At 55.3% G+C, this 26176-nt stretch overlaps 1 protein-coding gene across 1 annotated transcript; it reads left to right on the forward strand.

The window, feature by feature from the left end:
• The first annotated feature begins 3541 nt into the window (after positions 1-3541).
• RNF135 (ring finger protein 135) lies at positions 3542-25966 on the forward strand. Its single transcript, XM_077460689.1, has 6 exons — positions 3542-4115; positions 8931-9026; positions 10351-10581; positions 15386-15548; positions 18952-19053; positions 20758-25966. The coding sequence occupies exons 1-6, from the start codon at positions 3546-3548 to the stop codon at positions 21294-21296; spliced, it is 1701 nt and encodes a 566-aa protein (XP_077316815.1). The 5' UTR covers positions 3542-3545; the 3' UTR covers positions 21297-25966.
• Positions 25967-26176: the final 210 nt, after the last annotated feature.

Consider the following 26176-nt stretch of genomic DNA (forward strand, 5'->3'; position numbering starts at 1 on the left):
CCCCCTTTAGTATGATAGCCCCCCTTTAGTATGATAACCCCCCTCTTTAGTATGATAGCCCCCCTTTAGTATGATAGCCCCTCTTTAGTATGATAGCCCCTCTTTAGTATGATAGCCCCCCTCTTTAGTATGATAGCCCCCCTTTAGTATGATAGCCCCCCTCTTTAGTATAATAGCCCCTCTTTAGTATGATAGCCCCCCTTTAGTATGATAGCCCCCATCTTTAGTATGATAGCCCCCCCTTTAGTATGATAGCCCCCCTCTTTAGTATGATAGCTCCCCTTTAGTATGATAGCCCCCCTTTAGTATGATAGCCCCCCCTTTAGTATGATAGCCCCTCTTTAGTATGATAGCCCCCCTTTAGTATGATAGCCCCCCTCTTTAGTATGACAGCCCCCATCTTTAGTATGATAGCCCCCCTTTAGTATGATAGCCCCCCTCTTTAGTATAATAGCCCCTCTTTAGTATGATAGCCCCCTCTTTAGTATGATAGCCCCTCTCTTTAGTATGATAGCCCCCTTTAGTATGATAGCCCCCCTTTAGTATGATAACCCCCCTCTTTAGTATGATAGCGCCTCTTTAGTATGATAGCCCCCCTTTAGTATGATAGCCCCCCTATTTAGTATGATAGCCCCCCTTAGTATGATAGCCCCCCTTTAGTATGATAGCCCCCCTCTTTAGTATGATAGCTCCCCTTTAGTATGATAGCCCCCCTTTAGTATGATAGCCCCCCTCTTTAGTATGATAGCCCCCCTTTAGTATGATAGCCCCCCTCTTTAGTATAATAGCCCCTCTTTAGTATGATAGCCCCCCTTTAGTATGATAGCCCCCATCTTTAGTATGATAGCCCCCCCTTTAGTATGATAGCCCACCTCTTTAGTATGATAGCCCCCCTCTTTAGTATGATAGCCCCCTCTATAGTATGATAGCCCCTCTCTTTAATATGATAGCCCCCCTCTTTAGTATGATAGCCCCCTCTTTAGTATGATAGCCCCTCTCTTTAGTATGATAGCCCCCTCTTTAGTATGATAGCCCCCCTTTAGTATGATAGCCCCTCTCTTTAGTATGATAGCCCCCATCTTTAGTATGATAGCCCCCCCTTTAGTATGATAGCCCCCCTCTTTAGTATGATAGCCCCCTCTGTAGTATGATAGCCTCTCTCTTTAGTATGATAGCCCCCTCTTTAGTATGATAGCCCCCTTTAGTATGATAGCCCCCCCTTTAGTATGATAGCCCCCACCTTTAGTATGATAACCCCCCTCTTTAGTATGATAGCCCCCTTTAGTATGATAGCCCCCCCTCTTTAGTATGATAGCCCCCCTTTAGTATGATAGCCCCCCCCTCTTTAGTATGATAGCTCCTCCTTCAGTATGATAGCCCCTCTTTAGTATAATAGCCCCCTCTTTAGTATGATAGCCCCTCTATTTAGTATGATAGCCCCCTTTAGTATGATAGCCCCCCTCTTTAGTATAATAGCCCCTCTTTAGTATGATAGCCCCCCTCTTTAGTATGATAGCCCCCCCTTTAGTATGATAGCCCCCTTTAGTATGATAGCCCCCATCTTTAGTATGATAGCCCCCCCTTTAGTATGATAGCCCCCCTCTTTAGTATGATAGCCCCCTCTTTAGTATGATAGCCCCCCTTTACTATGATAGCCCCCCTCTTTAGTATGATAGCCCCCTCTTTAGTATGATAGCCCCTCTCTTTAGTATGATAGCCCCCCTTTAGTATGATAACCCCCCTCTTTAGTATGATAGCCCCCTCTTTAGTATGATAGCCCCTCTCTTTAGTATGATAGCCCCCCTTTACTATGATAGCCCCCTCTTTAGTATGATAGCCCCTCTCTTTAGTATGATAGCCCCCCTTTAGTATGATAGCCCCTCTTTAGTATGATAGCCCCCCTCTTTAGTATGATAGCCCCCCTCTTTAGTATGATAGCCCCCCTTTAGTATGATAGCCCCCATCTTTAGTATGAAAGCCCCCCTTTAGTATGATAGCCCCCATCTTAAGTATGATAGCCCCCCCTTTAGTATGATAGCCCCCCTCTTTAGTATGATAGCTCCCCCTTTAGTATGATAGCCCCCCTCTTTAGTATGATAGCCCCCCTTTAGTATGATAGCCCCCCTTTAGTATGATAGCCCCCCTCTTTAGTATAATAGCCCCTCTTTAGTATGATAGCCCCCTCTTTAGTATGATAGCCCCTCTCTTTAGTATGATAGCCCCCCTCTTTAGTATGATAGCCCCCTTTAGTATGATAGCCCCCCTTTAGTATGATAACCCCCCTCTTTAGTATGATAGCGCCCCTTTAGTATGATAGCCCCTCTTTAGTATGATAGCCCCCCTCTTTAGTATGATAGCCCCTCTTTAGTATGATAGCCCCCCTTTAGTATGATAGCCCCCCTCTTTAGTATGATAGCTCCCCTTTAGTATGATAGCCCCCCTTTAGTATGATAGCCCACCTCTTTAGTATAATAGCCCCTCTTTAGTATGATAGCCCCCCTCTTTAGTATGATAGCCCCCTCTATAGTATGATAGCCCCTCTCTTTAGTATGATAGCCCCCTCTTTAGTATGATAGCCCCCCTCTTTAGTATGATAGACCCCCTCTTTAGTATGATAGCCCCCTCTTTAGTATGATAGCCCCTCTCTTTAGTATGATAGCCCCCTCTTTAGTATGATAGCCCCCCTTTAGTATGATAGCCCCTCTCTTTAGTATGATAGCCCCCATCTTTAGTATGATAGCCCCCCCTTTAGTATGATAGCCCACCTCTTTAGTATAATAGCCCCTCTTTAGTATGATAGCCCCCCTTTAGTATGATAGCCCCCATCTTTAGTATGATAGCCCCCCCTTTAGTATGATAGCCCACCTCTTTAGTATAATAGCCCCCTCTTTAGTATGATAGCCCCTCTCTTTAGTATGATAGCCCCCTCTTTAGTATGATAGCCCCCCCCTTTAGTATGATAGCCCCCATCTTTAGTAGGATAACCCCCCTCTTTAGTATGATAGCCCCCCCTCTTTAGTATGATAGCCCCCCCCCTCTTCAGTATGATAGCTCCTCCTTCAGTATGATAGCCCCCCCTCTTTAGTATGATAGCCCCCCTTTAGTATGATAGCCCCCTCTTTAGTATGATAGCCCCCTCTTTAGTATGATAGCCCCTCTTTAGTATGATAGCCCCCTCTTTAGTATGATAGCCTCCCTTTAGTATGATAGCCGCCCCCTCTTTAGTATGATAGCCCCCCTCTTTAGTATGATAGCCCCCCTTTAGTATGATAGCCCCCCTTTTTAGTATGATAGCCCCCCCCCCCTCTTTAGTATGATAGCCCCCCCCTCTTTAGTATGATAGCCCCCCTTTAGTATGATAGCCCCCCCTCTTTAGTATGATAGCCCCCCTTTAGTATGATAGCCCCCCCCTTTAGTATGATAGCCCCCCTCTTTAGTATGATAGCCCCCCCCCCTCTTTAGTATGATAGCCCCCCCCCCCCTCTTTAGTATGATAGCCCCGCTTCCTCTCCGGGGATGAGTTTCGGTTTCGTTTCCCGGTGGTGATGGGGGAGGAGTTTGGGGTGGGGGAGGTGTCGGAGTTGCCGGTGATGGAGGATTCGGTGGTGTCGGTGCGGGTGTCGGTGCGGGAGGTGCAGTGCACGGTATGTATGGGGGTGTACCGGGTCCCGTGTACCCTCCCCTGCGGACACACCTGTTGCCTCTCGTGTATAGAGCGCTGGTGGGGCATGAAGCCCAATAATTGCCCCCTGTGCCAGACAACCTTCCCCACCCAACCGCAACTCAGCAAGAACATCGTCCTGTGCGGCCTGCTGGAGGCGCTGCAAGCCCAGGACCCCCGATCACATGAGAACTGCTCCCAGTGTACCGGCCCCGGGGCAACTTCCCTCTGCCTGCCCTGCATGGCGCCCCTGTGCGGGGAACACCGGATATTACACGGAGATCAGCGACACCTGCTGGTCACCCTCCGAACTACAAGCTGGGCGTGCCGAGGACACCCGAGAGGACTGGAGTACTTCTGTATGGAGCACAGCGCCGCCTTGTGTCCGGACTGTGTACTGCAACACCAGGAGTGCCGGAGGGAGACCCTACTGGAGCTGTACAGGAGGAACAGGGTGAGCCCCGCCCCCAGACTGACACAGGCCCGCCCCCAGACTGACACAGACCCGCCCCCAACTATACCGGACCCGCCCCCAGACTGACACAGACCCCCCCCAGACTATACCAGACCCGCCCCCAGACTGACACAGACCCACCCAGACTATACCAGACCCGCCCCCAGACTGACACAGACCCGCCCCCAACTATACCGGACCCGCCCCCAGACTGACACAGACCCGCCCCCAACTATACCGGACCCGCCCCCAGACTGACACAGACCCGCCCCCAACTATACCGGACCCGCCCCCAGACTGACACAGACCCGCCCCCAGACTATACCAGACCCGCCCCCAGACTGACACAGACCCCCCAGACTATACCAGACCCGCCCCCAGACTGACACAGCGCCGCCTTGTGTCCGGACGGTGTACTGCAACACCAGGAGTGCCGGAGGGAGACCCTACTGGAGCTGTACAGGAGGAACAGGGTGAGCCCCGCCCCCAGACTGACACAGACCCGCCCCCAACTATACCGGACCCGCCCCCAGACTGACACAGACCCGCCCCTAACTATACCGGACCCGCCCCCAGACTGACACAGACCCGCCCCCAACTATACCGGACCCGCCCCCAGACTGATACAGACCCTCCCCCAACTATACCGGATCCGCCCCCAGACTGACACAGACCCGCCCCCAACTATACCGGACCCGCCCCCAGACTGACACAGACCCTTCCCCCGACTGACACAGACCCCCCAGACTATATCGACCCGCCCCCAGACTATACTAGACCCGCCCCCAGACTATACCAGACCCGCCCCCAGACTGACACAGCGCCGCCTTGTGTCCGGACTGTGTACTGCAACACCAGGAGTGCCGGAGGGAGACCCTACTGGAGCTGTACAGGAGGAACAGGGTGAGCCCCGCCCCCAGACTGACACAGACCTGCCCCCAACTATACCGGACCCGCCCCCAGACTGACACAGACCCGCCCCCAACTATACCGGACCCGCCCCCAGACTGACACAGACCCTCCCCCAACTATACCGGAACTGCCCCCCAGACTGACACAGACCCTCCCCCAACTATACCGGACCCGCCCCCAACTATTCCGGACCCGCCCCCAGACTGACACAGACCCTCCCCCGACTGACACAGACCCGCCCCCAGACTATACTAGACCAGCCCCCAGACTATACCAGACCCACCCCCAGACTGACACAGCGCCGCCTTGTGTCCGGACTGTGTACTGCAACACCAGAAGTGCCGGAGGGAGACCTTACTGGAGCTGTACAGGAGGAACAGGGTGAGCCCCGCCCCCAGACTGACACAGACCCGCCCCCAACTATACCGGCCCCACCCCCAGACTGACACAGACCCGCCCCCAACTATACCGGACCCGCCCCCAGACTGACACAGACCCGACCCCAACTATACCGGACCCACCCCCAGACTGACACAGCGCCGCCCCCAGACTGACACAGACCCGCCCCCAGACTATACCAGACCCGCCCCCAGACTATACCAGACCCGCCCCCAGACTGACATAGCGCCGCCCCCAACTATACCGGACCCGCCCCCAGACTGACACAGACCCTCCCCCGACTGACACAGACCCGCCCCCAGACTATATCGATCCGCCCCCAGACTATACTAGACCCGCCCCCAGACTATACCAGACCTGCCCCCAGACTGACACAGCGCCGCCTTGTGTCCGGACTGTGTACTGCAACACCAGGAGTGCCGGAGGGAGACCCTACTGGAGCTGTACAGGAGGAACAGGGTGAGCCCCACCCCCAGAATGACACAGGCCCGCCCCCAACTATACCGGACCCGCCCCCAGACTGACAGACCCTCCCCCAACTATACCGGACCCGCCCCCAGACTGACACAGACCCTCCCCCAACTATACCGGACCCGCCCCCAGACTGACACAGACCCGCCCCCAAATATACCGGACCCGCCCCCAGGCTGACACAGACCCTCCACCGACTGACACAGACCCGCCCCCAGACTATATCGACCCGTCCCCAGACTATACTAGACCCGCCCCCACACTATACCAGACCCGCCCCCAGACTGATACAGCGCCGCCTTGTGTCCGGACTGTGTACTGCAACACCAGGGGTGCCGGAGGGAGACCCTACTGGAGCTGTACAGGAGGAACAGGGTGAGCTCCCCCCACACACTGACACAGACCCGCCCCGACTATATCGACCCGCCCCCAGACTGACACAGACCCGCCCCCGACTGACACAGACCCGCCCTCAGACTATACCGGCCCCCAGACTATACCAAACCCGCCCCCAGACTGACTCAGCGCTGCCTTGTGTCCGGACTGTGTACTGCAACACCAAGATTCCCGGAGGGAGACCCTACTGGAGCTGTACAGAAGGAACAGGGTGAGCCCCACCCCCAGACTGACACAGACCCGCCCCCAGACTGACACAGACCCGCCCCCAGACTATACCGGCCCCCAGACTATACCAAACCCGCCCCCAGACTGACTCAGCGCTGCCTTGTGTCCGGACTGTGTACTGCAACACCAAGATTCCCGGAGGGAGACCCTACTGGAGCTGTACAGAAGGAACAGGGTGAGCCCCACCAACACACTGACACAGACCCGCCCCCAACTATACCGGACCCGCCCCCAGACTGACACAGACCCGCCCCCAACTATACCAGACCCGCCCCCAGACTGACACAGACCCCCCCCAGTCTATACTGGACCCGGCCCCCAGACTATACCAGACCCGCCCCCAGACTGACTCAGCGCCGCCTTGTGTCCGGACTGTGTACTGCAACACCAGGAGTGCCGGAGGGAGACCCTACTGGAACTGTACAGGAAGAACAGGGTGAGCCCCGCCCCCAGACTATACCAGACCCGCCCCCAGACTATACCAGACCCACCCCCAGACTGACACAGCGCCGCCTTGTGTCCGGACTGTGTACTGCAACACCAGGAGTGCCGGAGGGAGACCCCACTGGAGCTGTACAGGAAGAATAGGGTGAGACCCCTCCCCATACTATCACAGACCCGCCCCCAGACTGACACAGACCCGCCCCCAACTATCACAGTCCCACCCCCAGACTGACACAGACCCACCCCCAGACTGACACAGGATGATCCCCAAACATTGTATATTCTCTAAATTATATACATTATGTGACAAAAGTAAGTACACCCCTCGGTCACATTTCTTCTCTCTTGTCATGTGACAACACTGAAGAAATGACACTTGTCTACAATGTAAAGTAGTGAGTGTACAGCTTGTATAACAGTGTAAATTTCCTGTCCCCTCAAAATAACTCAACACACAGCCATTAATGTCTAAACCGCTGACAACAAAAGTCAGTACACCCCTAAGTGAAAATGTCCAAATTGGGCCCAAAGTGTCAATATTTTGTGTGGCCGCCATTATTTTCCAGCACTGCCTTCACCCTCTTGGGCATGGAGGTCACCACTGGAGTCCTCTTCCCCTCCCCCATGATGACATCACAGAGCTGGTGGATGTTGGAGACCTTCCCCTCCTCCACCTTCCGTGTGAGGATCCCCCACAGATGATCAATAGGGTTTAGGTCTGGAGACATGCTTGGCCAGTCCATCACCTTTACCCTCAGCTTCTTTAGCAAGGCAGTGGTGGTGTTGGAGGTGTGTTTGGGGTGGTTATCATGTTGGAATACTGCCCTGCGGTCCAGTCTCTGAAGGGAGGGGATCATGCTCTGCTTCAGTATGTCACAGTACATGTTGGCATTCATGGTCCCCTCAATGATCTGTAGCCCCCCAGTGCCGGCAGCACTCATGCAGCCCCAGACCATGACACCCCACCCCCATGCCTGACTGTAGACAAGACACACTTGTCTTTGTCCTCCTCACCTGGTTGCCCCCACACACGCCTGACACCATCTGACACCAAATACCTTTATCTTGGTCTCATCAGACCACAGGACATGGTTCCAGTAATCCATCTCCTTAGTCTGCTTGTCTTCAGCAAACTGTTTGTGGGTCTTTCTTGTGCATCATCTTTAGAAGAGGCTTCCTTCTGGGATGACAGCCATGCAGACCAATTTGATGCAGTGTGCGGCGTATGGTCTGAGCACTGACAGGCTGACCCCCCACCCCTACAACCTCTGCAGCAATGCTGGCAGCACTCATACCTCTATTTCCCAAAGACAACCTCTGGATATGACGCTGAGCACGTGACCTCAACTTCTTTGGTGGACCATGGCGAGGCCTGTTCTGAGGGGAACCTGTCCTGTTATACCGCTGTATGGTCTTGGCCCCCGTGCTGCAGCTCAGTTTCATTGTCTTGGCAATCTTCTTATAGCCTAGGCCATCTTTATGTAGAGCAACAATTCTTATCAGATCCTCAGAGAGTTCTTTGCCATGAGGTGCCATGTTGTACTTCCAGTGACCAGTATGAGAGAGTGAGAGCGATAACACCAAATTTAACACACCTGCTCCCCATTCACACCTGAGACCTTGTAACACTAATGAGTCACATGACACCGGGGGAGGGAAAATGGCTAATTGGGCCCAATTTGGAGATTTTCCCTTAGGGGTGTACTGACTTTTGTTGCCAGCGGTTTAGACATTAATGGCTGTGTGTTGAGTTATTTTGAGGGGACAGGAAATTTACACTGTTATACAAGCTGTACACTCACTACTTTACATTGTAGACAAGTGTCATTTCTTCAGTGTTGTCACATGAAAAGATTTACACAAATGAGGGGTGTACTTACTTTTGTCACATCCTGTATATAATGACAGGCTGGGCCCTATACATTGTATATACATTGTGTCTCAGTATTTTATTGATGATTGAAGGAACGGCTGGAGAAACGGATCTGTGATCTGGAGGAGAATATCAGCAGCAAGGAGGCGATGATCACCAATCAGAAGGACGGATACCGCGAGGCCCAAGTAATCCTCCAATCATATTCTCCTCATCTCATGGGTGGGGTGTGGCTTTTAGGGGTCAGGTGGGGTGTTTATTGTACAGGGTGGGGGAGGGGGGATTTGGGGTCAGGTGGGGTGTTTATTGTACAGGGTGGGGGAGGGGGGATTTGGGGTCAGGTGGGGTGTTTATTGTACAGGGTGGGGGAGGGGGATTTGGGGTCAGGTGGGGTGTTTATTGTACAGGGTGGGGGAGGGGGGATATGGGGTCAGGTGGGGTGTTTATTGTACAGGGTGGGGGAGGGGGGATATGGGGTCAGGTGGGGTGTTTATTGTACAGGGCGGGGGAGGGGGATTTGGGGTCAGGTGGGGTGTTTATTGTACAGGGTGGGGGAGGGGGATTTGGGGTCAGGTGGGACTTTTATTGTACAGGGTGGGGGAGGGGGGATTTGGGGTCAGGTGGGGTGTTTATTGTACAGGGTGGGGGAGGGGGGATTTGGGGTCAGGTGGGGTGTTTATTGTACAGGGTGGGGGAGGGGGGATATGGGGTCAGGTGGGACGTTTATTGTACAGGGTGGGGGAGGGGGGATTTGGGGTCAGGTGGGGTGTTTATTGTACAGGGTGGGGGAGGGGATTTGGGGTCAGGTGGGGTGTTTATTGTACAGGGTGGGGGAGGGGGGATTTGGGGTCAGGTGGGGTGTTTATTGTACAGGGTGGGGGAGGGGGGATTTGGGGTCAGGTGGGGTGTTTATTGTACAGGGTGGGGGAGGGGGGATTTGGGGTCAGGTGGGACGTTTATTGTACAGGGTGGGGGAGGGGGGATTTGGGGTCAGGTGGGACGTTTATTGTACAGGGTGGGGGAGGGGGGATTTGGGGTCAGGTGGGGTGTTTATTGTACAGGGTGGGGGAGGGGATTTGGGGTCAGGTGGGGTGTTTATTGTACAGGGTGGGGGAGGGGATTTGGGGTCAGGTGGGGTGTTTATTGTACAGGGTGGGGGAGGGGGGATTTGGGGTCAGGTGGGACATTTATTGTACAGGGTGGGGGAGGGGGGATTTGGGGTCAGGTGGGACGTTTATTGTACAGGGTGGGGGAGGGGGGATTTGGGGTCAGGTGGGGGAGGGGGGATTTGGGGTCGGAGGGCACTCTGGAGACGGGTTGTCATTATCAGATCCTGAGATAGAAGTGAAGGCAGAATAATGGGGGGAAGTATTTTCCCGGGCACAAGGTACTTCCTGTCCCGGAGGAGGAAGTGACAGGCCGTCCAATCACTATCTCCATTTCTGGGCTCCGCTCCGGTGAGATGGACATGTTACTTAGTGACTGCAGAGCTGACACTCTATTCCTCCTCAGATCCTGATCTGCGATATAAAGGACAGTCTGACGCGGGACTTCCGGGAAATGCGGGACTATCTGGAGAAGCAGGAGCGCGCCTCCTTCTGGAGGATGCAGCAGGAGCAGGACGCCGCCCACAAGGCCACGTCCCGGGAGGTGCAATTCTTCATGGCGGAGATCGATCGATGGAGGAAGGAGAAGGTGGAGCTTCAGGAATGCATCGAAAACGACTGGATGGGCGTTCTGAAGGTGAGTCTGCGACTCCCGGAGCGTCCATCACTGGGGGGAGGGGGAACATTCCCGGCCCATCTACCCGGAACATTCCCACCCCATCGATCCGGAACATTCCCGCCCCATCTACCCGGAACATTCCCACCCCATCTATCCGGAACATTCCCACCCCATCTAGCCGGAACATTCCCGCCCCATCTATCCGGAACATTCCCGCCCCATCTATCCGGAACATTCCCACCCCATCTATCCGGAACATTCCCGCCCCATCTATCCGGAACATTCCCCCCTATCTATCCGGAACATTCCCGCCCCATCGATCCGGAACATTCCCACCCCATCTATCCGGAACATTCCCGCCCCATCTATCCGGAACATTCCCCCCTATCTATCCGGAACATTCCCGCCCCATCGATCCGGAACATTCCCACCCCATCTATCCGGAACATTCCCACCCCATCTATCCGGAACATTCCCACCCCATCTACCCGGAACATTCCCACCCCATCTATCCGGAACATTCCCCCCTATCTATCCGGAACATTCCCGCCCCATCGATCCGGAACATTCCCACCCCATCGATCCGGAACATTCCCGCCCCATCGATCCGGAACATTCCCACCCCATCTGTCCGGAACATTCCCGCTCCATCTACCCGGAACATTCCCGCCCCATCTATCCGGAACATTCCCCCCTATCTATCCGGAACATTCCCGCCCCATCGATCCGGAACATTCCCACCCCATCGATCCGGAACATTCCCACCCCATCTACCCGGAACATTCCCGCCCCATCTATCCGGAACATTCCCCCCTATCTATCCGGAACATTCCCGCCCCATCGATCCGGAACATTCCCACCCCATCTGTCCGGAACATTCCCGCTCCATCTATCCGGAACATTCCCGCTCCATCTATCCGGAACATTCCCGCTCCATCTATCCGGAACATTCCCAGCCCATCTATCCGGAACATTCCCGCCCCATCTATCCGGAACATTCCCGCCCCATCGATCCGGAACATTCCCGCCCCATCTGTCCGGAACATTCCCGCTCCATCTATCCGGAACATTCCCGCTCCATCTATCCGGAACATTCCCGCTCCATCTATCCGGAACATTCCCAGCCCATCTATCCGGAACATTCCCGCCCCATCTATCCGGAACATTCCCGCTCCATCTATCCGGAACATTCCCACCCCATCTACCCGGAACATTCCCGCCCCATCTATCCGGAACATTCCCGCCCCATCTATCCGGAACATTCCCACCCCATCTACCCGGAACATTCCCACCCCATCTATCCGGAACATTCCCGCCCCATCTATCCGGAACATTCCCACCCCATCTACCCGGAACATTCCCACCCCATCGACCCGGGACATTCCCACCACATCTATCCGGAACATTCCCACCCCATCTGTCCGGAACATTCCCGCCCCATCTGTCCGGAACATTCCCGCCCCATCTATCCGGAACATTCCCACCCCATCTATCCGGAACATTCCCACCCCATCTATCCGGAACATTCCCACCACATCTACCCGGAACATTCCCACCCCATCGATCTGGAACATTCCCACCCCATCGATCTGGAACATTCCCACCCCATCTATCCGGAACATTCCCACCCCATCTATCCGGAACATTCCCACCCCATCTACCCGGAACATTCCCACCCCATCGATCTGGAACATTCCCACCCCATCTACCCGGAACATTCCCACCCCATCTACCCGGAACATTCCCACCCCATCGATCTGGAACATTCCCACCCCATCTACCCGGAACATTCCCACCCCATCTACCCGGAACATTCCCAGCCCATCTACCCGGAACATTCCCACCCCATCTACCACGAACATTCCCAGCCCATCTACCCGGAACATTCCCACCCCATCGATCCGGAACATTCCTACCCCATCGATCTGGAACATTCCCCCCCCCATCTATCCGAAACATACCACCCCATCTATCCGGAACATTCCCGCCCCATCTATCCGGAACATTCCCGCCCCATCTGTCCAGAACATTCCCACCCCATCGATCCGGAACATTCCCACCCCATCTATCCGGAACATTCCCGCCCCATCTATCCGGAACATTCCCACCCCATCGATCCGGAACATTCCCACCCCATCTATCCGGAACATTCCCACCCCATCTACCCGGAACATTCCCACCCCATCGATCCGGAACATTCCCACCCCATCGATCCGGAACATTCCCCCCTATCTATCCGGAACATTCCCACCCCATCTATCCGGAACATTCCCACCCCATCTATCTGGAACATTCCCACCCCATCTATCCGGAACATTCCCGCCCCATCTATCCGGAACATTCCCACCCCATCTATCCGGAACATTCCCAGCCCATCTACCCGGAACATTCCCACCCCATCTATCCGGAACATTCCCGCTCCATCTATCCGGAACATTCCCACCCCATCTGTAAGGAAACGTCCCACACTTGAGTGCTTTCGTCATACATGGCTTCCTCCCGTCTGGACCTTCAGATATCAGATATTACAGCCCATATATTGTAACTAAGAACCAGAGGAGACTCGCTCAGTTACACGGATTGAACATGAAGTGCTTGTTTGAGATTTCACACAAATATTTACACCGAGATGACAATACAAACTGTAACCAGAAACATAAATGAACTAATCATTTACCCGGAGGAGGTGACTCCAAGATGTGACCTCTCAGGGCAGCCTTGACGTCTCCGACTCACTGACTGCACAATACACATTATCAGAACTCCTTCACACAATAGCAGAGAAAATGAACACAAATCACAAATCACAATAACAAATCACAACGGGTGAAAGACTCTTAGAGCCCACACTAGACGTATCTACAATAAACACAGCAGACAACAGACAGGTGGGCGGAGTTGATGACATCAGCATCTTCTATGAGTCTCTATAGTATGAAGCAGTAATATGGTATATAGGCCCTATACAGGGACCCCGGAGTCCGCGTGTTTTAGGGGGACATGGATGTGAATCCAAAGTAACATTACTCCAAGGATCCCCAGACATACACCCCACAAAGGGTATTGTTCCCTTAAAATCCAGGGCCCATAATCAGTACCCAGAGGCCAGCATTCAGCCCTCTCCAAAAGCCTCTGTCCCGGGTCAGTCTATCACAGAACACGCCGCCCTCCTCGCTGTACACGTCACAGAACACGCCGTCCCCCTTGCTGTACACGTCACAAAACACGCCGTCCTCCTCGCTGTACACATCACAGAACACGCCGCCCTCTTCGCTGTACACGTGACAGAACACGCCGTCCTCCTCGCTGAACACGCCGTCCTCCTCGCTGTACACATCACAGAACACGCTGTACACGTCACAGAACACGCCGTCCTCCTCGCTGTACACGTCACAGAACACGCCATCCTCCTCGCTGTACACGTCACAGAACACGCCGTCCTCCTCGCTGTACACATCACAGAACACGCTGTACACGTCACAGAACACGCCGTCCTCCTCGCTGTACACGTCACAGAACACGCCGTCCTCCTCGCTGTACACGTCACAGAACACGCCGTCCTCCTCGCTGTACACGTCATAGAACACGCCATCCTCCTCGCTGTACACGTCATAGAACACGCCGTCCTCCTCGCTGTACACATCACAAAATACGCCGTCCTCCTCGCTGTACACGTCACAGAACACGCCGTCCTCTTCGCTGTAAACGTCACAGAACACGCCGTCCTCCTCGCTGTACACGTCACAGAACACGCCATCCTCCTCGCTGTACGCGTCACAGAACACGCCGTCCTCCACGCTGTACACATCACAGAACACGCCATCCTCCACGCTGTACACGTCACAGAACACGCTGTCCTCCTCGCTGTACACGTCACAGAATATGCCGTCCTCCTCGCTGTACACGTCAAAGAACACGCCGTCCTCCTCGCTGTACACGTCACAGAACACGCTGTCCTCCTCGCTGTACACATCAAAGAACACGCCTTCCTCCTCGCTGTACGCGTCATAGAATATGCCGTCCTCCTCGCTGTACACGTCAAAGAACACGCTGTCCTCCTCGCTGTACACGTCACAGAATATGCCGTCCTCCTCGCTGTACACGTCAAAGAACACGCCGTCCTCCTCGCTGTACACGTCACAGAACACGCTGTCCTCCTCGCTGTACACGTCAAAGAACACGCCTTCCTCCTCGCTGTACACGTCACAGAATATGCCGTCCTCCTCGCTGTACACGTCAAAGAACACGCTGTCCTCCTAGCTGTACACGTCAAAGAACACGCCTTCCTCCTCGCTGTACGCGTCATAGAACACGCCGTCCTCCTCGCTGTACGCGTCACAGAACACGCCGTCCTCCTCGCTGTACACGTCACAGAACACGCCGTCCTCCTCGCTGTACACGTCACAGAACACGCCGTCCTCGCTGTACACGTCACAGAACACGCCGTCCTCGCTGTACACGTCACAGAACACGCCGTCCTCCTCGCTGTACACGTCACAGAACACGCCGTCCTCCTCGCTGTACACGTCACAGAACACGTCACAGAACACGCCGTCCTCCTCGCTGTACACGTCACAGAACACGCCGTCCTCCACGCTGTACACGTCACAGAACACGCCGTCCTCCTCGCTGTACACGTCACAGAACACGCCGTCCTCCTCGCTGTACACGTCACAGAACACGCCGTCCTCCTCGCTGTACACGTCACAGAACACGCCGTCCTCCTCGCTGTACACGTCACAGAACACGCCGTCCTCCTCGCTCGTCTTTCATGCTCCGGTGACTCTCCCTGAACTCTGCTGGTTCCATGTTTTCTCTCCAGCATTGCGGATGGGAAGGTAGCGGCGCTCCATCGTCCTCACCCAAGAAGAGATACACGTTCGATGAGAACCGCCTCGTAGACACAACAGACGCCATCTCCAGCATGAAGAGGACCCTGATGTCTCACCCGCTTCTGGAGGAGGCTCCGTGTCCCCCCAAACAAGGTGAGGCCGGGGCACACAGCTAGCAATCTATCCCCTCGTTCCTCTCCACCCCCCCCCAATCATTCCTCCCCCATAGGATAAGCTCTGTGAGGTCGCTGATGACACGTCCTCTGAGATCCCTAAAAGGATGATGTGATTAGAGAGCTCATTAACCACTTATAGACCGGAAGATTTACCCCCCTTCATGACAAGGCCATTATGTGCAATGCGGCACTGCGTTACTATACCTGACAATTGTGCGGTCGTTATACATCACTGGGACATGACGGAGATCTCTGTTCCCGATCACTGGGACATGACGGAGATTGCTGTTCCCGATCACTGGACATGACAGAGATCACTGTTCCCGATCACTGGGACATGACGGAGATCGCTGTTCCCGATCACTGGGACATGACGGAGATCGCTGTTCCCGATCACTGGGACATGACGAAGATCTCTGTTCCCGATCACTGGACATGACAGAGATCGCTGTTCCCGATCACTGGGACATGACGGAGATCGCTGTTCCCGATCACTGGGACATGACGGAGATCGCTGTTCCCGATCACTGGGACATGACGAAGATCTCTGTTCCCGATCACTGGGACATGACAGAGATCACTGTTCCCGATCACTGGGACATGACGGAGATCGCTGTTCCCGATCACTGGGACATGACGGAGATCGCTGTTCCCGATCACTGGGACATGACAGAGATCACTGTTCCCGATCACTGGGACATGACGGAGATCGCTGTTCCCGATCACTGGGACATGACGGAGATCGCTGTTCCCGATCACTGGGACATGACAGAGATCACTGTTCCCGATCACTGGGACATGACGGAGATCACTGTTCCCGATCACTGGGACATGACAGAGATCACTGTTCCTGATCACTGGGACATGACGGAGATCGCTGTTCCCGATCACTGGGACATGACGGAGATCGCTGTTCCCGATCACTGGGACATGACAGAGATCGCTGTTCCCGATCACTGGGACATGACAGAGATCACTGTTCCCGATCACTGGGAACTGACAGAGATCACTGTTCCCGATCACTGGGAAATGACAGAGATCACTGTTTCCGATCACTGGGACATGACGGAGATCGCTGTTCCCGATCACTGGGACATGACGGAGATCGCTGTTCCCGATCACTGGGACATGACAGAGATCGCTGTTCCCGATCACTGGGACATGACGGAGATCACTGTTCCCAATCACTGGGAACTGACAGAGATCACTGTTCCCGATCACTGGGACATGACGGAGATCGCTGTTCCCGATCACTGGGACATGACGGAGATCGCTGTTCCCGATCACTGGGACATGACGGAGATCGCTGTTCCCGATCACTGGGACATGACGGAGATCGCTGTTCCCGATCACTGGGACATGACAGAGATCACTGTTCCCGATCACTGGGACATGACGGAGATCACTGTTCCCGATCACTGGGACATGACGGAGATCGCTGTTCCCGATCACTGGGACATGACGGAGATCGCTGTTCCCGATCACTGGGACATGACGGAGATCACTGTTCCCGATCACTGGGAACTGACAGAGATCACTGTTCCCGATCACTGGGACATGACAGAGATCACTGTTCCCGATCACTGGGAACTGACAGAGATCACTGTTCCCGATCACTGGGACATGACAGAGATCACTGTTCCCGATCACTGGGACATGACAGAGATCACTGTTCCCGATCACTGGGACATGACGGAGATCGCTGTTCCCGATCACTGGGACATGACGGAGATCGCTGTTCCCGATCACTGGGACATGACGGAGATCGCTGTTCCCGATCACTGGGACATGACGAAGATCGCTGTTCCCGATCACTGGGACATGACAGAGATCACTGTTCCCGATCACTGGGACATGACGGAGATCACTGTTCCCGATCACTGGGACATGACGGAGATCGCTGTTCCCGATCACTGGGACATGACAGAGATCACTGTTCCTGATCACTGGGACATGACGGAGATCGCTGTTCCCGATCACTGGGACATGACGGAGATCGCTGTTCCCGATCACTGGGACATGACAGAGATCGCTGTTCCCGATCACTGGGACATGACGGAGATCGCTGTTCCCGATCACTGGGACATGACGGAGATCGCTGTTCCCGATCACTGGGACATGACGGAGATCGCTGTTCCCGATCACTGGGACATGACAGAGATCACTGTTCCCAATCACTGGGAACTGACAGAGATCACTGTTCCCGATCACTGGGACATGACGGAGATCGCTGTTCCCGATCACTGGGACATGACGGAGATCGCTGTTCCCGATCACTGGGACATGACGGAGATCACTGTTCCCGATCACTGGGAACTGACAGAGATCACTGTTCCCGATCACTGGGACATGACGGAGATCACTGTTCCCGATCACTGGGAACTGACAGAGATCACTGTTCCCGATCACTGGGACATGACAGAGATCACTGTTCCCGATCACTGGGACATGACAGAGATCACTGTTCCCGATCACTGGGACATGACGGAGATCGCTGTTCCCGATCACTGGGACATGACGGAGATCGCTGTTCCCGATCACTGGGACATGACGGAGATCGCTGTTCCCGATCACTGGGACATGACGGAGATCGCTGTTCCCGATCACTGGGACATGACAGAGATCACTGTTCCCGATCACTGGGACATGACGGAGATCACTGTTCCCGATCACTGGGACATGACGGAGATCGCTGTTCCCGATCACTGGGACATGACGGAGATCGCTGTTCCCGATCACTGGGACATGACGGAGATCACTGTTCCCGATCACTGGGAACTGACAGAGATCGCTGTTCCCGATCACTGGGACATGACAGAGATCACTGTTCCCGATCACTGGGACATGACGGAGATCGCTGTTCCCGATCACTGGGACATGACAGAGATCGCTGTTCCCAATCACTGGGACATGACAGAGATCGCTGTTCCCGATCACTGGGACATGACGGAGATCACTGTTCCCGATCACTGGGACATGACAGAGATCGCTGTTCCCAATCACTGGGACATGACAGAGATCGCTGTTCCCGATCACTGGGACATGACGGAGATCGCTGTTCCCGATCACAGTGAATCTCTGAGATGTCCCCTGTCAGAACAGGGATCCACCTTGTGTACAAAGACAGATCCCCGTTCTGCCTCTGTATACAGCGATCGCGGGCGGCGGCAGAACACAGAGTGCGTCGGACCCCCGGGCGCGCCCCTCACTTCACGGACCGACGTACAGGAGAGCCGACCTGCAGTAAATGTCTGTGAGCTGGTGGGCAAAGTGGTTAATGAATTAGAGGTTGGTAATGCCCCAGAATCCCTCACTGCAGTGCTCTGGGTGACGCGTTTCGGCCCGTCATGTGATCCTGACTATTTTCTGGTATTTTCCAGTGTTTGAGGAGTCGCTGGTCTCTCCCCGGACTCCCCCCGGACCCGGAGTCCCGACGCCGATAACAGAACTTCCAGGGACAAGTCCGAACAGCCTCTTGCAGTGTAAGTATAGACAGTCTACCTACCTCTGTGTCTGCCATTGGTAGGGGTAGGTGACCTGTATTGTGATCAGCAGCCAGAACTCCCTTCCTATAGGCTGCCTGTACATCTATAGACTGCTTCATTCATGAATGAACACAGCGAGCGACTGGCACTGATCACTTACTGTGTTCACTGAGAAATGAAAGGGGCCGGTAAGTATGACATATTCCCTACTCTCCCCTGTGTACCCCGCAGCAGCCAGAGAGGGAGGGAGAGGAGGGGCTGCCGGGAAAAGGGTCACACGGAGGGGGCTGGGGGAGAAAGATAGTGGACAGGAGTGGGTGATGGGTGTGGTGGGGGGGGGGCAATTCCTGGAACCACGCCCCCTGTGTGGCTCTCCCTGCAGCAGATTAAAGCTGGCGTCTCCTCTTCTCCATTGCTCGCTTTCAGTGGCTGCAGGGAGAGACACACGGCTTGGTTGGTTCCAGTAATTACCCACCCCCCCCCACACATCGATCACCCCCTTCTGTCCACTCTCTGGTTCCACCTGCTTGTCAGCTGCCCAGCCCCCCCATTAAACTGTTTGGGCCCAGGCCCCCCCCATTAAACTGATTGGGCCCAGGCCCCCCCATTAAACTGATTGGGCCCAGGCCCCCCCCATTAAACTGATTGGGCCCAGGCCCCCCCATTAAACTGATTGGGCCCAAGCCCCCCAATTGAACAGATTGGGCCCAAGCCCCCCTCGTTGAACAGATTGGGCCCAGCCCCCCCATTAAACTGATTGGGCCCAAGCCCCCCTCGTTGAACAGATTGGGCCCAGGCCCCCCCCATTAAACTGATTGGGCCCAAGCCCCCCCATTAAACTGATTGGGCCCAGGCCCCCCCATTAAACTGATTGGGCCCAAGCCCCCCAATTGAACAGATTGGGCCCAGCCCCCCCATTAAACTGATTGGGCCTAAGCCCCCCTCGTTGAACAGATTGGGCCCAGCCCCCCCATTAAACTGATTGGGCCCAAGCCCCCCTCGTTGAACAGATTGGGCCCAGCCCCCCCATTAAACTGATTGGGCCCAAGCCCCCCTCGTTGAACAGATTGGGCCCAGGCCCTCCCCCATTGAACTGATTGGAGCCAGGCCCCCCCCCCTATTGAACTGATTGGGCCCAGGCCCTCCCCCATTAACTGATTGGGCCCAGGTGCCACCCCCCGTTGAACTGATTGGGCCCAGGCACCCCCCCCCATTAAAATGATTGGAGCCAGGAGCCCCCCCACCCCCCCGTTGAACTGATTGGGCCCAGGTGCCACCCCCCGTTGAACTGATTGGGCCCAGGCACCCCCCCCCCATTAAACTGAATGGAGCCAGGAGCCCCCCCACCCCCCCGTTGAACTGATTGGGCCCAGGCCCTATAAAGGAGCACAGGTGGTATCCCCTTATTTTTGGCTCCTACTACATGTATCTGAACAGACAAGGTGGGCAGCCTGCCAGGAGAATGTACCTACCTTACCTTCCCACAGGGTGCTACAATGTGCAGACTGATGGGCAGCACTAATAACTACCACAATAAAATCCTACGTTCAGGCGGAGTGCCTCTTTAGGTTGGTGCAGGTATGTTTTGGGGACTGATCCCTATGTAGAGGGATCCATGGCAGAAGAGGACAGGTTAGTGCACCCCCCCCCCCCTCCTATCTCCCTCCTCTAGTGCCTCATTGTTGCTCCATGTCATTCCAGGGGCCACACACCTTTCATTCGATCCGCAGACAGTCAGCAGCCGCCTGGCCCTCTCGGAGGACCTGAAGACGGTGAGGGTGACAAACAAGAGCAATCAGTATGAGAAGAGCGATCGCAGGTTTGTCACCAGCCAGGTGCTGTGCTCCCCGGGTTTCTCCAGCGGCTGCCATTACTGGGAGCTCAGCGTGAAGGACAGCGAGGGGTGGGGGGTGGGAGCCGCCACCGCCGAGATGGGAAGAGATGGGAAGCTTGGCAGGAACCATCTGTCCTGGTGTGTGGAGTGGAGCAAAGACCAGCTGTGTGTCTGGCACAAGGACCAGGACACCCCCGTCCTCCTCCCCAGGCCGCTCAACGTTGGTGTTCTTCTCGACTTCCAGCAAAAGGAGCTGAAATTTTACTCCATCTCCGAGGACATCCAGATCCTCATCCACTGCTACCGGGTCCAAATCCAGAGCCGCATCTTCCCTGCCGCCTGGCTGTACGGTCTGAAGGCCGGCAACTCCATGACAATACGAGACTTACAGAGCATCAGCGTGTGAGACTGAGGGGTCCCCCCAAATCCACAGCATGTGAGACTGAGGGGTCCCCCAAATCCACAGCATGAGAGACTGAGAGGCCCCCCAAATCAACAGCATGTGAGACTGAGAGGCCCCCCAAACCCACAGCATGTGAGACTGAGGGGCCCCCCAAACCCACAGCATGTGAGACTGAGGGGTCCCCCCAAACCCACAGCATGTGAGACTGAGGGGTCCCCCCAAATCCACAGCATGAGAGACTGAGAGGCCCCCCAAATCCACAGCATGTGAGACTGAGGGGCCCCCCAAACCCACAGCATGTGAGACTGAGGGCCCCCCAAACCCACAGCATGTGAGACTGAGGGCCCCCCAAACCCACAGCATGTGAGCCTGAGGGCCCCCCAAACCCACAGCATGTGAGACTGAGGGGCCCCCAAATCCACAGCATGTGGGACCGAGGGGCCCCCAAATCCACAGCATGTGGGACTGAGGGGCCCCCCAAATCCACAGCATGAGAGACCGAGGGGCCCCCCAAATCCACAGCATGTGAGACCGAGGGGCCCCCCAAATCAACAGCATGTGAGACTGAGGCATGTGAGACTGAGGGGCCCCCCAAACCCACAGCATGTGAGACTGAGGGGCCCCCCAAACCCACAGCATGTGAGACTGAGGGGCCCCCCAAACCCACAGCATGTGGGACTGAGGGGCCCCCCAAACCCACAGCATGTGAGACTGAGGGCCCCCCAAACCCACAGCATGTGAGACTGAGGGCCCCCCAAACCCACAGCATGTGAGACTGAGGGGCCCCCCAAACCCACAGCATGTGAGACTGAGGGGCCCCCCAAACCCACAGCATGTGAGACTGAGGGGCCCCCCAAATCCACAGCATGAGAGACCGAGGGGCCCCCCAAATCCACAGCATGTGAGACCGAGGGGCCCCCAAATCCACAGCATGTGAGACCGAGGGGCCCCCCAAATCTACAGCATGTGAGACTGAGGGGCCCCCCAAACCCACAGCATGTGAGACTGAGGGGCCCCCCCAAATCCACAGCATGTGGGACCGAGGGGCCACCCAAATCCACAGCATGTGGGACCGAGGGGCCCCCCAAATCCACACCATGTGAGACCAAGGGGCCACCCAAATCCACAACATGTGGGACCAAGGGGCCACCCAAATCCACAACATGTGGGACTGAGGGGCCCCCCAAATCCACAGCATGTGGGACCGAGGGGCCATCCAAACCCACAGCATGTGAGACTGAGGGGCCCCCCAAATCCACAGCATGTGGGACCGAGGGGCCACCCAAATCCACAGCATGAGAGACTGAGGGGCCCCCCAAATCCACAGCATGTGAGACTGAGGGGCCCCCCAAATCCACAGCATGTGAGACTGAGGGGTCCCCCCAAATTCACAGCATGTGAGACCGAGGGGCCCCCCAAATCCACAGCATGTGGGATCGCGGGATCCACCAAAATCCACAGCATATGGGATCGAGGGGCCCCCAAATCCACAGCATGTGAGACTGAGGGGTCCCCCCAAATCCACAGCATGTAAGACCGAGGAGTCCCCCCAAATCCACAGCATGTGAGCGCGAGGCCCCCCAAATCCACAGCATGTGAGACTGAGGGGTCCCCCCAATCCACAGCATGTGAGACTGAGGGGCCCCCCAAATCCACAGCATGTGGGAACGAGGCCCCCCCAAATCCACAGCATGTGGAAACGAGGGGTCCCTTCAAATCCACAGCATGTGAGACCGAGGAGCCCCCCCAAATCCACAGCATGTGAGACCGAGGGACCCCTTCATATCCACAGCATGTGAGACCGAGGGGCCTGCCCCAAATCCACAGCATGTGAGACTGGGAGGCCCCCCAAATCCACAGCATGTGAGACCGATAGGTCCCCCAAATCCACAGCATGTGAGACCGAGGACCCCCCAAATCCACAGCAAGTGAGACTGAGGGGCCCCCCAAAATCCATAGCATGTGAGACAGAGGGGCCACCCAAATCCACAGCATGCAAGACTGAGGGCCCCCCAAATCCACAGCATGTGAGACTGAGGGGTCCCCCCAAATCCACAGCATGTGAGAGCGAGGCCCCCCAAATCCACAGCATGTAAGACCGATAGGTCCCCCAAATCCATAGCATGTGAGACTGAGGGGTCCCTCCAAATCCACAGCATATGGGATTTAGGGGCCCCCCAAATCCACAGCATGTGAGACTGAGTGGTCCCCCCAATCCACAGCATGTGGGATTGAGGGGTCCCTTTAAATCCACAGCATGTGGGATCAAGGGATACACCCAAATCCACAGCATGTAAGACCGATAGGTCCCCCAAATCCATAGCATGTGAGACTGAGGGGTCCCCCCAATCCACAGCATGTGGGATTGAGGGGTCCCTTTAAATCCACAGCATGTGGGATCAAGGGATACACCCAAATCCACAGCATGTGGGTTAGAGGGGTGCACTTTAAGACACCCCCCCAATCCATAAACCTTGTATCAGAATAAAGCCTCATACACACGATAGGACTTTGTACAAACTTTCCCTTGGATTTTTGTACAAAGGGCGTCGGCCGAGAACTTGTATTGCATACACACAGCAGGACTTTTTCAGCAAACTTTCACCAAATCACGTGGTTTTTCTGCTCTTTACTGCCACATTTGGTCAACTTCTGTATTGTTGTCTAATCTTTTGCATTGGTTCTGAGCATGCTTGTTCGTACTTTTGTACAAAAGTCCGATGGTTTTCTGTACACACGATCAGACTTTGCTCCATCGGACTTTTCTTGCCAGAAAGTTTGTCCGTTCACACAGCCAACTAAAGTCCGATGAAAACCAAAAAAGTTTGTCCGATGGAGCGTACACACGGTCAGATGTTGCTCCAAAACAGCTAATTTGCATGTTTGTTGTCAAAAAGTCTGATCATGTGTATGGGTCTTTAGAGAATGTAGAATATTCCCTATCTTCCTGTGGCGTCGCTCCCTTCCTTCCTGTGGCGTCGCTCCCTTCCTTCCTGTGGCGTCGCTCCCTTCCTTCCTGTGACGTCGCTCCCTTCCTTCCTGTGACGTCGCTCCCTTCCTTCCTGTGGCGTCGCTCCCTTCCTTCCTGTGACGTCGCTCCCTTCCTTCCTGTGGCGTCGCTCCCTTCCTTCCAGTGACGTCGCTCCCTTCCTTCCAGTGACGTCGCTCCCTTCCTTCCTGTGGCGTCGCTCCCTTCCTTCCTGTGGCGTCGCTCCCTTCCTTCCTGTGGCGTCGCTCCCTTACTGTGACGTCGCTCCCTTCCTTCCTGTGACGTCGCTCCCTTCCTTCCTGTGGCGTCGCTCCCTTACTGTGACGTCGCTCCCTTCCTTCCTGTGGCGTCGCTCCCTTCCTTCCTGTGACGTCGCTCCCTTCCTTCCTGTGACGTCGCTCCCTATCTTCCTGTGACGTCGCTCCCTTCCTTCCTGTGACGTCGCTCCCTTCCTTCCTGTGACGTCGCTCCCTATCTTCCTGTGACGTCGCTCCCTTCCTTCCTGTGGCGTCGCTCCCTTACTGTGACGTCGCTCCCTTCCTTCCTGTGACGTCGCTCCCTTCCTTCCTGTGGCGTCGCTCCCTTACTGTGACGTCGCTCCCTTCCTTCCTGTGGCGTCGCTCCCTTCCTTCCTGTGACGTCGCTCCCTTCCTTCCTGTGACGTCGCTCCCTATCTTCCTGTGACGTCGCTCCCTTTCTTCCTGTGGCGTCGCTCCCTTACTGTGACGTCGCTCCCTTCCTTCCTGTGGCGTCGCTCCCTTCCTTCCTGTGGCGTCGCTCCCTTCCTTCCTGTGACGTCGCTCCCTATCTTCCTGTGACGTCGCTCCCTTCCTTCCTGTGACGTCACTCCCTTCCTTCCTGTGACGTCGCTCCCTTCCTTCCTGTGACGTCGCTCCCTATCGCTCCCTTCCTTCCTGTGACGTCGCTCCCTTCCTTCCTGTGACGTCGCTCCCTTCCTTCCTGTGACGTCGCTCCCTTCCTTCCTGTGATGTCGCTCCCTTCCTTCCTGTGGCGTCGCTCCCTTCCTTCCTGTGGCGTCGCTCCCTTCCTTCCTGTGGCGTCGCTCCCTTCCTTCCTGTGACGTCGCTCCCTTCCTTCCTGTGACGTCGCTCCCTTCCTTCCTGTGGCGTCGCTCCCTTACTGTGACGTCGCTCCCTTCCTTCCTGTGACGTCGCTCCCTATCTTCCTGTGACGTCGCTCCCTATCGCTCCCTTCCTTCCTGTGACGTCGCTCCCTTCCTTCCTGTGACATTGCTCCCTTCCTTCCTGTGACGTCGCTCCCTTCCTTCCTGTGACGTCGCTCCCTTCCTTCCTGTGACGTCACTCCCTTCCTTTTTTGTGAAATCATTGAAATGTATATGTTGGTGACACAGTAAAGGAAGTTGTCGGATTTCTTTGGTGGGGACAGGGAACTTATTGATATATACAGTATATATAGCAGAGTTGGGGGAGGGGAATCTGTCAGTGTCTTCCTGTTCCTGAGACACCTCCACCCGCTCATTTTATTTTCTATCCTGGTGTCACCAGAACAGGAAATGAGGGGAAATCTATCCACTGGGGACACTTACAGTGCCAAGCTCTTTTGAATGTGAAGAAAATGATTTCTGGCTGGAGATGAGCTGATTTGTTTCTGATTAATAAACTTTGGAATGTTTTGGAGAATTAATAAATAATAATAAAATAAATGACTCCGCCGTTATCTCCTGTGTAATGACTGTGCACATGTGTGTACATGTAGGAGGGGGAGGGGTTGTGTGTACATGTAGGAGGGGGGAGGGGTTGTGTGTACATGTAGGAGGGGGAGGGGCTGTGTGTACATGTAGGAGGGGGAGGGGCTGTGTGTACATGTAGGAGGGGGAGGGGCTGTGTGTACATGTAGGAGGGGCTGTGTACAT

The sequence above is a fragment of the Lithobates pipiens genome, unplaced genomic scaffold, assembly GCF_037356315.1.
Source record: "Lithobates pipiens isolate NorthernLeopardFrog02 unplaced genomic scaffold, aLitPip1_a1.2 Scaffold_28, whole genome shotgun sequence".
Lineage (NCBI taxonomy): Eukaryota > Metazoa > Chordata > Amphibia > Anura > Ranidae > Lithobates > Lithobates pipiens.

Excerpts from the sequence above, each read along its gene's own strand:
- RNF135 (XM_077460689.1), top strand. The coding sequence starts at position 3,546 with ATGGGGGAGGAGTTTGGGGTGGGGGAGGTGTCGGAGTTGCCGGTGATG. Across the intron at positions 10,582-15,385 it reads ACTGGATGGGCGTTCTGAAG|CATTGCGGATGGGAAGGTAG; the intron begins GTGAGTCTGCGA and ends TTTTCTCTCCAG. Across the intron at positions 15,549-18,951 it reads TCCGTGTCCCCCCAAACAAG|TGTTTGAGGAGTCGCTGGTC; the intron begins GTGAGGCCGGGG and ends GGTATTTTCCAG.